Below are 14,447 nucleotides of genomic sequence, written 5' to 3'. Positions count from 1 at the left end.
TTTTTTTGTAATTTGTTGCAAAGGTACAACGGTAAGATATAATTCACATATAATTGCATATAAATGTTCATACATTGCAAAAAAAAAGCTAAATATTAAAAGCTTTCAGGGGTTTAGGATGCTGATGACCATTAAACGCATCATTAATAGTCTTGTGAAAAGGGTCTATACTTTCTTTTGTGTCCAACAGAAGAAAAAAACTTGTATAAGGAAGAATAAATTAGGTCATTTTCATTTTTTGGCGGCTGAACTATTACTTTAACCCATGTAGTTACCCTACATAACCCAGTACTTTAAACATTAATTACATGTACTGTTAATATTTAGATATTTATGCCAGATTTTGCAACTTAATGTACTGGTCTTAACTTAAAACAAGCAGTTTCTTAAGCCCCACAGTAAAGCAAATGTTGTGGAATCTCCAAATAATCTACCCCATTAGTGAGGGTAGACGTGTGACCCTCTTAGATGCAACAACTATGTAACTGTAATAACTCTATACTGTAAAACCCAACAGTCAACTTTATCAAGTGAAATGAATGTAGTTAACTCAAAATTGACTAAAAGTTAATACTACTCATTTGAAAAGAGTTTTGAACTCAGTGTTGAATGTAATGAGTTAACATACCTCATTACTTCAACTCAAATTTTGTAAGTTCACAGTACTCATATAGATTAGTTTCCTCAAACAGTTTGAGTTGCCTTGACTTATTGGGTTTTTCAGTACTCAAACTTCTTCGTTTACTCAAATAGATTAAGTTTGCAGTACTCATTAGGATTAGTTTTTGAACTTAAATGGTTTGTTGCAATCGGTTTCCCTTAAATGGTTTGAGTTACCTTAACCTTTTGGCTTAACCAGTTTAAGTGCAACATTACACCCAATATTCACATAGCCCTACAAACAAACACATAGACCATACTTTATTTAGGTCTTATGTCTCTGCATGGTTGTCATGGTGCAAGAGATTAGAGGCCAGTCCTCAGACAGATTGTCAACGCTTCCTCCAGTTTCTCCCTCACTGCGCTTGATGTGGCACACACAGAAGCGGTGCGGAGGAGTTTGATTGTGTTAGGGAGTGAACGGATTAGGGATGCCTGTATGTGAAGAAAACTGTTCCCTCAGACCACCAAGGAAGAGTAACATCACTGTAGATGAGATTTATACTGTTAAACAAAAAGACAACAACAAAGAGTGTGAGCGATCTGAAAGAACTGCTCGTTCTGGGTCTTGCCGTGAATACACTGATTTTTATTTCCTTTTAGCTGTACCATGAAATTACAACTCACAGTCAGACTCGTACACCCAATTATTCATTTCCATGGAAGATAGATACATGTAAAAGTATCCAGACAAAGAACAAACACCACCATAGAAACAAACATTTCCACCAAGAAATATAGAAAGTGTTATTTTTCTTTTAGCTAGATAGTGGTTCATCTCAGAATCAGTCTTTTTCAATAGCTACACTGACAATATTAAAGTAACAAGAACTTACACTGACTAACATACAGGCTTGTTAAACAATCTTACCCGACTCTAGTTGGTGTTAAGAGCAGTATATTATCTAGTACTGTACAGCTGGACAAACATGGACACAATGGACACAAGTTGACAGGTCATATTTACAGTTTGGTGTTTCGGTGCTTCCCAAGTGTTAAAAGAAAGAGATTTAGTACAAGTAAAGAATGCATTAGTACAAGAATATTTATCTAATGTCAATTTTAACAAGAGTTTTAAATATCAGCTTGTCAGGAACACTTGGTTTGCTCTTGGAAAACAATTCTACACGCATATTCCAGCTGTACTGTCTAGTATCTGGTATATGGTAGGGTATTTTGCTGAACATTTGACCTCATTAAGAAAATTTATAAGAACTGTTTGACAAAGGTTGATAGGACTGTGCATGGATGCCCTCCAAAACATAATGCAGCAGGGTATTGACATAGTTTAACACATTGTTTGACCAAATAAATACTTTTTCAGAATCTGTTTTTGGTATATTAGTGTGTTTTTAATAGGGATGTCCAGATCCGAAAACATGATCGTAAATCTGGCCCGATCACACGGATTCAGACGTAGCCTTCCGATTCTGATTATTATTTTAACACATCTATAGTTATGCGGTGGCACAGAGTTAGACTTCTTTCACACAGAAACAGCAACATGTGCGGCATGACGTCACTTTTGTTGCAGAGACGCTATTGGTTGAATGCCCGCAAAGTAAATGCGGAATGCGCGAGTATGTCTGCGGACTAGAGGCATTATAAAGTTGATGTAGACAACATTACCATAGCAAACTGTGAGATATGTAAACTTGGGATTGCCTGCTGGGTATTTTAGGTTGAGGTGCTATTTATTTTTATATTAGATTTTTATTATGTTTACTGTTGCACTAAAGTCCAAAAGTGAAGAATTTATGTTCTTTATTACTTGATTGTTCAAGCTACCTCACAGAAGTTCTCTGTTTTTTAACAAGAGTTGTTGAATGTTAAAATAAGATGAATTACATAAAAAATAAGGAGCATACTGGATCTGTTTTTCCACTCATCTTTTTTATGTATTACAGAAGTAACGGATCAGGATTTGGTATCGGTAGATCCTTAAAATCAAATGACTCAGACTCGGGGGCAAAAAAACCTTATCAGGACATCCCTAGTTTTTAAACACACACCCTCGCTTTACCATCGCTTAAAGATTTGATTACAATCTTCACATTTTGTGCTGTTGTAAAAAAATAGCACACCCGAACAATACATCTTTGTGAACTGATCCATCATTTCATCATTGGCTTCTTAAATTTTGCTCTGTTCCTCACTCAAAACTATTATCAAATCGTTAGCTCTATTCAGTTCTTCACCTTTAGAAAAGTCTACAAAACAATCATGGCAACCTCATCCAGACAAAACAATTTACATTCATCAAAAGAACATCACCTAATACTTAAGGAAGTACTATAAGATATATTTAGGCATCATTACATATATTAAAATACACAATACTTGTATTTTAATATAAAAGATCTGTGTTAAAGATCTGATTTTTTTAAACCAAGAAGTGATTTTATGTGTTTACCGTGAGTGTGTTTTTCTTTTTCTTCTGTTTTTGGGGAGCAATTAAAATCGTGGTTCATAATATCCTTCAGGTTCTTCCCTTTTGTCACCTATTAGATTGATCTAAAAATTTAACGGGGTCGTCTGGTGAGCTTTCTGATGCTTGAAGTTTTCACATAGGTTGAATCAAGAAACTCACTCATGCCCTGGTGGCAAGTAGGTTGCAAGGTTGTGAGATTGTGGTCGGTCATTATGCATGACTTTCTCTGGTCCCTTGGTCCTAGCAGGAGCTCGAGGTGTCTTGACAACTCCTCCATGGTGCTTCATATGTCCCTAGAAGATAACACAAGAGAGGTTTAAGTCTTTTTAAGATAACTAACATTGTTAATTTGTATTTAAGATGGATGAATATTAGTGCTCAGCTTAAATTTAAAAGGACACTTACTTTGAGTCCACTGCGACTTGCATACTCTTTTCCACATTCAGAACAGTGGTAGATTTTTTTCTCTGGCATGGGAGGTGGAAGACTGGGAGTAAGGGAAATGCATACAGTAGGTTCTGTTCTGTCCATTTCAGTTGCAGTTGCATCATTGAGGTCTGCTTTATCCATTGCATCCGAGCTATAGTGAGTATCCTTTGTAATCTTCTGCACACGTGTGTCCGCCTCCTCAGACTCAACTGCATCCTCACTTGTTTTGGTTACAGTGTCTGATAGCATTTCTTGATCAGTACTCAACTCTGGCGGTATCTTTTGACCATTCTTTGGTGTTTTGCGACCTTTATCTTCAGTTTTTTGTTCATTGGGAAACTCTTGTGGAAGTGATGTGGATGTTTGGACAAGACTTTGGTCAGGCTCCTCTAGACGTACATTTTGAGAAGACACACTCTCAGATCCCAGCACTAAGGGAGAAGATGGCGGTGAAACGGGATGTGTCCGAGAGGCTCTGGATGCATTATGAGCTTGTATGCTAAGAAGATCCTCCAAATTTGATCTTGATCCAGAGCAAGGGACAGCTGAGAGAGATCTATTTTCACTGACTTCACAGTCATTTTCTTGTGGACTGGTATTCATCAGAGCAGATGTGCTTGAAATGTCTCCCAAGTAGGCAGTGTTGCTGGACAGTTCAAAACATACTTCATCATTGGCAGTAGTACCAGATGTTGATGCTGATTGAGAGGTTGGGGGGAAGAGGGAAGCTGCAGATTCTACTGGGGAAGGTATGTTGAGAGAGAGCTCAGGAGGATCAGCTATAAATGTTGGAGGTGACTGGGGTGTTAAATTCAGAGAGGGGCCAGGGCTTAGATCGAAAGTTGGTATAGGACCTGAGCTACGTGAAGCAGGTAGACTAGAGGTTACAGGACAAACTGTGGGTGCAATACTGACAGCGAGTGATTCAGTATGGCTGGAATCTGAGATGGTTTGTCGATCAGCATGTAGCAACTGAACATCCACAGTGCTAGGAGTATTCTCTGAGCCAGAGGGCTCAATGGACTGGGAGTGAGACTGTGAATCACATTCTGTTGAAGTATCGGGCATGTGCTCTGGTGGTAGCTGTCCTCCTAAATGCATTCGGATATGATGTTGTAACACAAGGGCATTGGTAAACTTCCGCTGGCATAAAGGACAAGAATTCTGGGCACGACTGTTTGGTGGACGTGCTCGATGAGTGGCAAGGTGTGCTCGAAGGCTTCCTTTAGTTGAGAAAGAACGACCACATAGTTTGCAGGGGAAGGGTCGCTCACCTAAATGAGTAGCCTGATGCAAACGTAATGCTCTTGGGCAGCTTAGTACACGCAGACACACGCTACACTGGTTAGGGGCAAGTGTCCCAGCAGAGTTCATAAGTCCCATGTAAGGTGACTCCTTGCTGAAGAGGGATGAGGGTATTTGGACTGTAGACGATGGGAGTGAGGTGACAACATTCGTACTATATGTACTTGTGCTCATTAAGCCACTGCTGCTATACGTTAATGTTCCAGATACACTATTGCCGCTGGTAGATGTCTCCCCGATGGATGATTCCCAGTTTGTCTGACCATGTGGTTCTTTCTCTAACTTTTCCACTAGTCTCTGCAGCTTTGATGTGTCCGATGTTGGAGTTGAGATGGATGGGGCAGTGGATGACGAGGTGAATGGAAATGTAATGTGGTGTTGTGGAGATGGCAGGAAGGATCCAGCTGGACTTGTTGGCCTGAGAAACCCATGACCTAGGTGATGGTGAGAGGAAGAAGCTGGGAAGAAGATTTTAGGTAAGTTAGCAAGCTGTGAATAAGCAGTGTGGGGGAGCAGAGTGGGTATAGGTGGGGTGTTTTCATCAAAGCGCTGCTGTTTTACTCCTTTATACACACCAGCAATGGAGGAGGTTGATGAGGCAGGAGAGGAAAGAAGAGTGGAGGCTAGAGAGGAAGATGATGAGGATGTGATTGAAGAGGTAGTGGATGTAGAGGCTGCAGCAGCAGCCGCCGCAGCAGCAGCACGATTGAGCTGGAGGAGAGAGTGTGCAGTGGTCAACAGGGCCAAATCAATACTGGGAGGCAGAGATGAAGCTGTAGCACGTGTTGATGCAGTAGCACCCTCCAGACTGTCAACACACAGGTCATCATCTTGCTGTTTCTGATGCCTTTGAGTAGTGTTTGTATTGGTAGAGGTGACCGTTTGAGTTTGTGCTGATCCTCCCATTGATCCTCCAGTTACAGATGCAAACAATGAACATGGAAATAATGAAAAGGAAAGTTCAGGGTTTTGCTCACGATGGCGCAGGAAGTGGACCTTAAGGTTTCCTCGTGTGGTGAATCGACTGAAACATACAGGACACTGGTAAGGACGTTCTCCTGTGTGTGAGCGCAAATGTATTTGCAGGGATGAGTCACTGCTGAAGAGTTTCCTACAAAATCGGCATGCATGCTGCATACGTCCTGATGATAAGACGGAGGAACCAGCTTGAGCAGAGAGTTTTAGATCCTGTGAAGGACCTGAAGGTACAGCAGCTACTGGTAGAGATTGGTTTTGAAAGGGCAGACCACTGTGTCCACTGGCTCCCGTGGTGTTAGATGATTTTTGGGTTGGTAGGCCCAGGGAAAGTGTGAGTGGGTAGTTTGAGGCAACAGGTGTGGACATTGCTGAGGATGTGGAAGCACTTGTATGACTGGTGAAGTTTGTTGGAGTTGTTACCACACTGTCATACTGTGCTTTATGGGGTCGTAAGACATTTAAGAGGGGGTTGGAATGTTTGGAAGACTGAGGAGGTAACAGGGATGAGAAGCAGGCCAAAAGAGGAGCAACTGAGGAGGGGGGAGATGATGACTTTGGTCGGGAGGGTCTAGGGTTGTTATCAGAGCCTTTTAAACAGAACTGAGGCAGTGATGGTAGTATGCATGGCTTTGAATCCACTTCACATGGTCCTCCTCCCAGTCTTAACACTTGTCTACATATTTCTTCAGTCATCTGCATCTGATGGATTTGTCTTTGTTGCAGCACACGTAGCTCTTCCAGGATAAAAGCAATACTGACTGGTGCACATGCCGGAGCTGAAGGGACTGTGCTTGGGCTGGAAGAGGGTGTAACAGGACTTGGGGGACCCTGAGGCCCAGAACTGGGGCTTCCAGGATGTGGAGGCACACAGAGAGAAGCAGCAACAGAGGATGATGAAGAGGAAGTTGTGGTTGCTGACACACCTAACTTTGGAGAAGCCATGAGTAAGCAACTGTGTTTATGAGTAGACACACTTGATGCAGTGGTCTTGATGCACTGATTAGTCAAATGGGATGGGATGTCAGGAATATGGGAAAGGTTAGACCCCTTCAGATTTAGAGTTAATTGTAGGGGCTGACAGGGGATGTGAACAACACTATGGCTGGCTCTGGTCGGGGAAGATGTTTTTAGTCTCTCAATTGGTGGAGTTGGGTTTAAGGTAGATTTGCAGCTTTGACGTGTCGAGTATGAGGAAGAGTTCTGTTCAAGAGTAGAGGTGAGGGGCTTCACTGCCGGGTGTTCCTCTATGAAAAAAGAAAAAAAAATCAATGGAACAGTTTATGCCATTAAGATAAGCGAGTGTTATTTAACCTCTAATATTAAGTCTAATATTTGTAATGCAATTCCAGTAAGGTGCAAGATGAAAAAAATACATAGGGAATTATTTGATACCGGTTCAACTGTGTTGGTTAAATTATGCAATTCGTTTTGAACTACATTAATTTGTTTGTTGTCTGCCAAGTTAGTTACAGTAGAACTGATTAACCGTAAGCTAATTGACAAAGCTTTTCTTGGTCTTACAGACCTGCAAACCCAATTTCTAACCTTTAGTATTTTTCCTTCATGCTGTTGTCATCGTAATTGCTTTCCAATTGTGTTCACTCACTGCCAGTGCTTACACAATCATCACCAAGGAAACATAGCATATATTGAGCCTCACATACGAAGAGGCTGCCTCTGGCTGAACGTCTTAGAAGAACACTGAATTTCATTCAAATGCCAACCGAAGTGTAGTATTGCTGTTTCAACAAAGCGCCCCATCAACATCATCCACTGTGCTACTCCCTCTGACCATACATCTTCTTTAAACATATTTTTTAATACATTCATCATGTCTCATAGAGCATGAGGAACATTGTTTGTACTTTTAATTTTCACCTCTTTTTTTATAAACAAGTCTTGTACATGGAAGACTCCGCCTCTCCTTCTCTCCCCTCACTCCCTCTGATCTGAAATCCCATCCTTCAACTAGCTTTCGATGCTTTTTGCACTGCTAGCAGCCAACTTTGTTTCCACAGCAACAATGAACATGGACAATGAACCTTGCAACAAAATTCCCAAACCCCTACTCTGACTCACCTACCCACCCTCTAGAATGAGTAAAAGAATATATGCTATTACATCTCCATGCTTAAAAAATCCTCTGTCTTAAATAAGTGAAGCCTGAAAGGTCAGCAAGCTTTAGTGCCATTGTCAACTTGTTAAAATAGCTAGATTGCTTAAATTATGTGACCTTCAGCATCATTTGCATCCATAAACCAATAGGATTTACAGACGACAGTCAAAACAAGTATGCAAAATTACTGTGACATACACACTCGCATGTAGGGAGATATATACAAAGAGTTTTATATACTTTAAAAACTGTAGAATTTAAGTCACAGATCAACACACTCTTATTCACGTACCTCCTGGCAGTTAATGCCTGACTGCACGACCACAAAGGCTCACAGAGACAATGAACTCTCATGCCATTCCCGTTAAGGCACTCAAGTGGTTCCTTCTTTTTCAACGTTGCCCCTTTTTTCCACAACCTTCTTCAAATCTCCTTTCCAAAATCCAGCACAGTTTACATCTCTGTTCCTTTAAGGCTTACAATTTTGTAGTCGTTATATTTAACCCATTCTCACTAGAAAACCTTTTGAAAACTCGTGGGTGGTCTAAAATGTCAAGCTTATTTTGGAGCATGTAAAGTACTAATTGGATATATTCGACAGCTTTTTGGGATGCGATCATCGTCTAAATATTACAGGATTTCTGTACTTTTACTTTGCTCCACTTTTTTAAAATGAGATCCTATATTGTGAACATAATTCTGTTAATGTCAGAGCAAATATCTCGGATGACATTTGCAAGACGTGTCGCTGACAGAAACAATGGAGCTCTCTTACTAAGCAGTAAAACATTTCTCACCATGTTGAAGTAGCCACGAAGTGTTGAGGATGGGGCTGAAAAAGTGCTGAGGTCTTTTCTGTTTCCGGCGTGACATGATGCATGGGAAAGTCTATGTCTAATTGGTTCATGGATTGAATCGTATTGAAAATCTCTCTATTTAAGGCTAAATTACAGTATATCTCATTGCATCAGTTCTGAGAAACAATCCAAAATCCATGTTTCACTTGTATAGAAAGTTACAAGGCCAAATGCCAAGTGCATACATGAGCAAGCAATGTCTCAAAAGTGAACTAAGCACTTGGCAAACTAAATCTCTGTCTATTCAGTGTCTAACTAAAATCCAAAGACAACTCTCCACCTCCTTCTCTCCGTTTCCCTCTCAAACACAGTCTCGGCTTGTTCTCTCTGCATTTGCATTCAAATAACGCAGAACACCACCTACTCATGCATATACCCCTCCTTTCCTTTACACCCAAGTTTTAAGGTGTTCCCTTGAACCTTTTTTAAGTCTCAGTAGTGAATATTTAACCATAAGACACCAGGTGAAACCATGCACAGGTTAGAAACATTATTTAAAAAATCACATTTGAATGTGTTATTATGTAGCTTAGTGTAGATACTCTGTCAGGGGGCTACATGCATTCATAACTACCATGTTATAATATTAATAAATAATATCACATTCTTACTAGTATTGTGTATTTTAATCATTTCTTTTCATGTCAAACCTGGCTTTAAACTTCAGCATCTTAAAGAAATGCATTCAACAGGCCTGCATTAGTTAGAAAAGACCTAAATATTATTATTCATGGTCAACATCACTATATAAATTGAAAAAAATGAGGCCTTATAATACAACTTGAAACAATACTGACATTTCAGTTATGTATAATATAGATATGCATTGTTTTGGGGTGCTTTGGATAAATTTAAAGTCGATTGTATTAATTTTAGAAAACTGTACATCATACCCTGGATATATATATATATATATATATATATATATATATATATATATATATATATATATATATATATATATATTCTGTCTAATAATAATAATAAGCAAATAAAAAACATTAGGCTTTCAGTAAGCAGCATTTAATCTAATGACAATAAATAATGTAATGATATATAAAAAAAATCACATGTATCAAAATATCACATGACCAGAGAAGACAATGCCTCAAAAAAACACAATATTTTTTCATTAAAATATTTTTCACGTCGTGATACATAACATAGCGTTTAGCTAGCATTTCGATTCCGGCTCGAAAACTCCTCGTAAAATTACTGTACAAATGTCATAATTACGTCAGCCAAAAGCACGCGGGAAGTACATCTCTACTGTACGCGCGACCTGTTGCGTCCTCCGGCGCGCGCTCTATGATCATAACCAATTATGATTCATATTTCTTATGACCACGCGAAATGCTCAGACGCAACCGACATTTTGGAGCATACGGATTGTAAATAGTACAAAGACTTACCAGAAGACGACGATATATCACGGCTCTTTGTGAAATTAGGATAGATTACGTCGTACAGTGTCTGGCTCGTAATATCACCATTGCTGTTCCGGCATTTTGCCACCGTGATGCGCAGTCGGCTCTGACAGCAGGCAGCTCGACATCTAAATTATTTATTTGCTGTACTGTCGCTTTGTACACTGTATTTGCTGTTGTCGTCGTGACTGGTCAATTCTCGCCCATTGTTCAGTGTTTGGTTTGATGGCACATAGCGATTTCGTAAAGTGATATTTCGCTAATCCTGTCATTCCCATAGTCCTCCCCTCCCTCGCGGCTCTGCTCGGCTTTCTTTGTATTTGGTAAAAATGGCCCTCTCCCCGGCCTGAGCCTTTGTTGAGCAGACTGGCGCTGCAGGATCGACGGATGTCTGTCTGTGAGTCTGTCGGTCCAATCCGGACGGTCTCCGCAGAGTAATTAACGAGTCGTGTTTGTTTTTGACGGCCTACTAACTGCTTTCGCTTTGAGACACAGAAGGTTCGTTTTTTAGATGACGTAATTTGATTTTTTTTTTTATAGAAAAACGCTCGTTCTCGCCCTAATAATGCCACTATTTGTAGGTGGCTTATTTGTTTGCCCCCTTTGTTATCTTTGGTGTTCATTCGTAGTTAGCAGTTATAACGTTAGCCTATTTAACTTAACAAGATAACTTGAGATTACTGAGCTGTTTAGTTTACAGTATCCTATTAACTAGTTGATAAAAAGGACTACAACTACCAGGAGGATGTAGGCTACGTTTTTGCTTGATGACTTGGACAACAACACATGTAGTCCTTTAAAGACAATGAGCATGGTAATCATAGAGATTTTCTTTACAGTCATCAAAATCATTAGGATCTTGTATGCTAGACCTATTTATTAATTTAAAAATGGGGCAATGATGTTTGTTTCTTGTGAGTTTAACCGACCACTGAAGTTGTAATTAATAATGGGAAAAACTATTGCAAATCAAACCCGTATTGAAGTAATGAACTTACACTGACAAAACACATCACAAACAGAAAGAAAATAAAATACTAAATACTACATTTAACACATATATTTAATAATTTAATTACAATTCTTATTGTTGGTTAATAGCATTTTGTAAAAATAATTTAAAATTTAAATATACTTTTGACAGCTTAATATTTTGAGATAATGTGAAAATAAAATGTCTCAAATGAATCTTTTTATTAACATCAAAAATATGATTGATAACCACTTAAGTTGTAATCAATATTTAAAATGGGAATAAACTATTACAAATCAATTCAGTATTAAAATAAAGAATTTACAATGAAAAACCGCATCCTGATAAAAGAAAGAAAATGAACAAAAACTTTTTAACAGATGCATTTAATAATGTATTGTAATTAAAAATACTTATTGTTAACAGTAAGATAAAAATAAGAAATTTATTTTCTAAAGAATGGGAAGCTTTGACAGGAATAAAAATAATAATAATGTTTTGCATACAAAAAGATAAATCCATAAAAGTCTTCAGACAACTTAAGTCCATTTGGGATTATATCTGGCTAATAGCATATTATTAAAATTATTTACAATTTAAATGTTTACAGCTTAACATTTTAATGTGAACACAAAATGTTTTCAAATGTATCTTTTTATTAACATTAGAAATATGATTAATTATACTGAACAGTAGATACATGCATCAATACTGAAAGGAATTAGAAAAGAACTGTCATAAATGATACAGACGTGGAACTTCAATTGCAATCGGAAATATTGTTTATAGTATTGTTTATATTATATATATGTTTAATATATATTTATTAAACATGTTTCATAATTTCTAATTAAAAAAGCTTATTGTTAAAAAAAAAGATAATAAAATAAAAAACTGATGCCCTCATTTCTTAGTTTTTTACCCCCAAAGATGGGCAAGTATTTCCAAACTGTAACGGAAAGCTCTAGTCTAAACAAATAGATGCAGTATCTGTGAAGCTGAGGAAATGCATTTGAAGACGAAATCTTCTAGTTTTTGTGGTTGTTTAGCTTTGACAAAAAAAAAATGCATTGCATACAGAAAGATAAATCTATGAAAGCCTTCAGACAACTAAAGTCCATCTGGGATTATATCTGTTTATAATCCCATGATTATATCTGGTTAAAAGCATGTTGTAAAAATAATTAACATTTTGAGATAAAAAATACTTAACATTTTGAGAAAATGTGAACACAAAATGTTTTTAAATGTATCTTTTTATTAACAATGGAAATATGATTGATTACTGTAGATAACTGCAGATACATTCATCAATGCATCAATATTGAAAGGTATAAGAGCAGAACTGCCTACTGTCTCGTACAATTTAATAAAAATTGTTCAGTACCACCCATAAATTTTACAGATGTGAAACTTTAATTGGAACTGTAAAGTTTTTTATTCGTAGAAACGAGTTTAATGCGGCCCGCAAGATGATTCGTACTAAATACTAAACTTAATTTCATCCCATCCAGAAGCCTAAATCAGCGTCAATTTGACAGCCATCTCAGAGAGAAAGACCTCATACCTTTTTTTTGTATCCGTCCAAGAAAACTAAACATTTGCAATCGATTAACCATTGGAAAATCTTCTCTCGCTCTGCACGTTTCTTACTGCTGGTTCTGTGTGTGCGCGATCTGTCACTCATACAGAAACTCTCACATGCTCTGCAGACCCATTGAGATGCGCCTTTTTTGCCAAAATGCATCCGACCGTAGTTTCTGAATCTCCTAAAATGTCCAATGCTTTGACACAGTAACACTGTACTTCAGTTGCCTCCATCTTGATAATTTTGTGTGATTATTTTACCTGTGTGATCCTGATTGTGTGGCGTGTTTGTTTTCGTGCAGTGGAAATGCAGCATACTTTCAGCCTGGCTGCTCAGGCTCTGGGACTATCCATTGAAATGTCTTCTGAATTGTCTTCAGTTTATTTTGAAAACATGGACATAGCAGCCGAATTTTACTTTACTGTGAGGTGGAACCATAATAAAGCTTCCTCTCTCTAACTTGTCTTGATGTGAAATGTAAGATCCGCATCCACTGTCACTCTCCTCTATTTCTTCTTCAACGGGTGTCAGAAGCTCTTTGTTTTGTCTGGCCATCATCTCCACTTTCTCAAGCAGCTCTCTGACCTGTTTCTCATCATCTTGCATGCTGTTTAGTACATGATATCTGCTTCCACATTGACGAATGAGCCACTGCAGAGCCTCTCCTTCACTCTCAATGTGCTCATCAATAGTTGGCGTCCCCATCCAGTCGCCCCTGGTGAAAACCACTATACAGTGACTCCAGACAGTTTGACCCAGGAGCTCCATGTGTGCTTTGATAGTGTTTTCATATGCTTCACTGAAGAACAGCAGACTGAAGAACCAGCAAAACTGCATGAGGTCCAGGTGAGCACAGGTTAACTCTTAACATGATCTCCTGCTTCACTGACTTTGGAGTCTTATAGATGCGTACGGCCACCATCCAGGAGTGTCTATTAAAATGACTTTTCTTTTGTCAACCTCTCCTTCTCTCAATACACACCCTTTAGTTCTGCTGACCTCTTCTCTAGTTTTCAGGATGGTGTTCATCACTGAGGTCTTCCCAGCCAACATGCGACCCATCAAAACAATCCTTTACTCTGGAAAAAATGTCTGCCGGTAAAAAATATTTAGGGTCATGAATAGTGCTAGCATTCAGTTCAGTCATGTTACATACATCATTACAGATTTTGTATAAAATCTATAAAGCTGTTTTTTTTTTTCAATTAATTTTTAAAGCAAAGGTGCATTATGCTAAAGCAAATTAAGATAAATATCTTAAAATAATTGTTTTGCAGGGATTGTGCTTGTCAGGTTACTTACTGTGAAGTGTAACCAGTTATAAACTTCCTCTCTAACTTGTCTCGGTGTTACTTGCTGGTTTCACAACCACTGTCACTGTCTCTATTTCTCCTTCAACAGGCACATTTATTTATTTATTTATTTATGCATGCTTGTATTTAGAATGTGTTTGAATGTATTTATACTTTTCTTTTATAATGATTTTATTCATAACTTTGTTCATATTACACTATAGAAAATACATACTTACATTTATTTGTAAATCAAACTCCAGTTGTCAATCTAAGACGCCTAACAACTTATCTGCATTTTACTTATTTTATGATGGAAATGGGTCACAACCTTATTATATTAAAAGAACCAGGAAATTCTGAAATGAAAAAAAAACTGTAGATTATTTTG

The 14,447-nt window shown here is 38.1% G+C and overlaps 2 protein-coding genes across 7 annotated transcripts in view; one reads left to right on the top strand and one right to left on the bottom strand.

The window, feature by feature from the left end:
• Window positions 1–1,228: 1,228 nt before the first annotated feature.
• sall2 (spalt-like transcription factor 2) lies at window positions 1,229–10,535 on the bottom strand. Of its 2 annotated transcripts, none has more exons than XM_068214383.1 (3): window positions 10,189–10,535; window positions 3,497–7,047; window positions 1,229–3,384 (listed from the first exon to the last, which is right to left on the bottom strand). In XM_068214383.1, exons 2-3 carry the CDS (start codon window positions 6,743–6,745, stop codon window positions 3,247–3,249), a joined length of 3,387 nt encoding a protein of 1,128 aa, XP_068070484.1. In that variant the 5' UTR covers window positions 6,746–7,047; window positions 10,189–10,535; the 3' UTR covers window positions 1,229–3,246. The 2 variants fall into 2 exon arrangements, with proteins under 2 accessions (XP_068070484.1, XP_021323444.1); XM_021467769.3 differs by lacking the exon at window positions 10,189–10,535 and adding an exon at window positions 8,717–9,054.
• Window positions 10,034–14,447, top strand: part of trim110 (tripartite motif containing 110) — a 20,469-nt gene continuing 16,055 nt past the window's right edge. For 3 of the 5 annotated variants that reach the window (XR_012393354.1, XR_012393353.1, XM_021467764.3), the window contains exon 1: window positions 10,034–11,017. The gene's annotated coding sequence lies outside the window, so the exon portion shown is untranslated. The remainder of the gene's footprint in view (window positions 11,018–14,447) is intronic. The other 2 variants (XR_012393356.1, XR_012393355.1) reach the window with 2 other exon arrangements.

This window comes from Danio rerio, chromosome 2 (assembly GCF_049306965.1).
Source record: "Danio rerio strain Tuebingen ecotype United States chromosome 2, GRCz12tu, whole genome shotgun sequence".
NCBI classification, from domain to species: Eukaryota; Metazoa; Chordata; class Actinopteri; order Cypriniformes; family Danionidae; genus Danio; species Danio rerio.
Note: the sequence above shows the minus strand (reverse complement) of the source record. Positions and strands in the feature narration are given on the sequence as shown.

Excerpts from the sequence above, each read along its gene's own strand:
- sall2 (XM_021467769.3), bottom strand. The coding sequence starts at position 8,792 with ATGTCACGCCGGAAACAGAAAAGACCTCAGCACTTTTTCAGCCCCATC. Across the intron at positions 7,048-8,716 it reads TTCGTGGCTACTTCAACATG|AGGAACACCCGGCAGTGAAG; the intron begins GTGAGAAATGTT and ends CTTTTTTCATAG. Across the intron at positions 3,385-3,496 it reads CAAGTCGCAGTGGACTCAAA|GGACATATGAAGCACCATGG; the intron begins GTAAGTGTCCTT and ends GTTATCTTCTAG.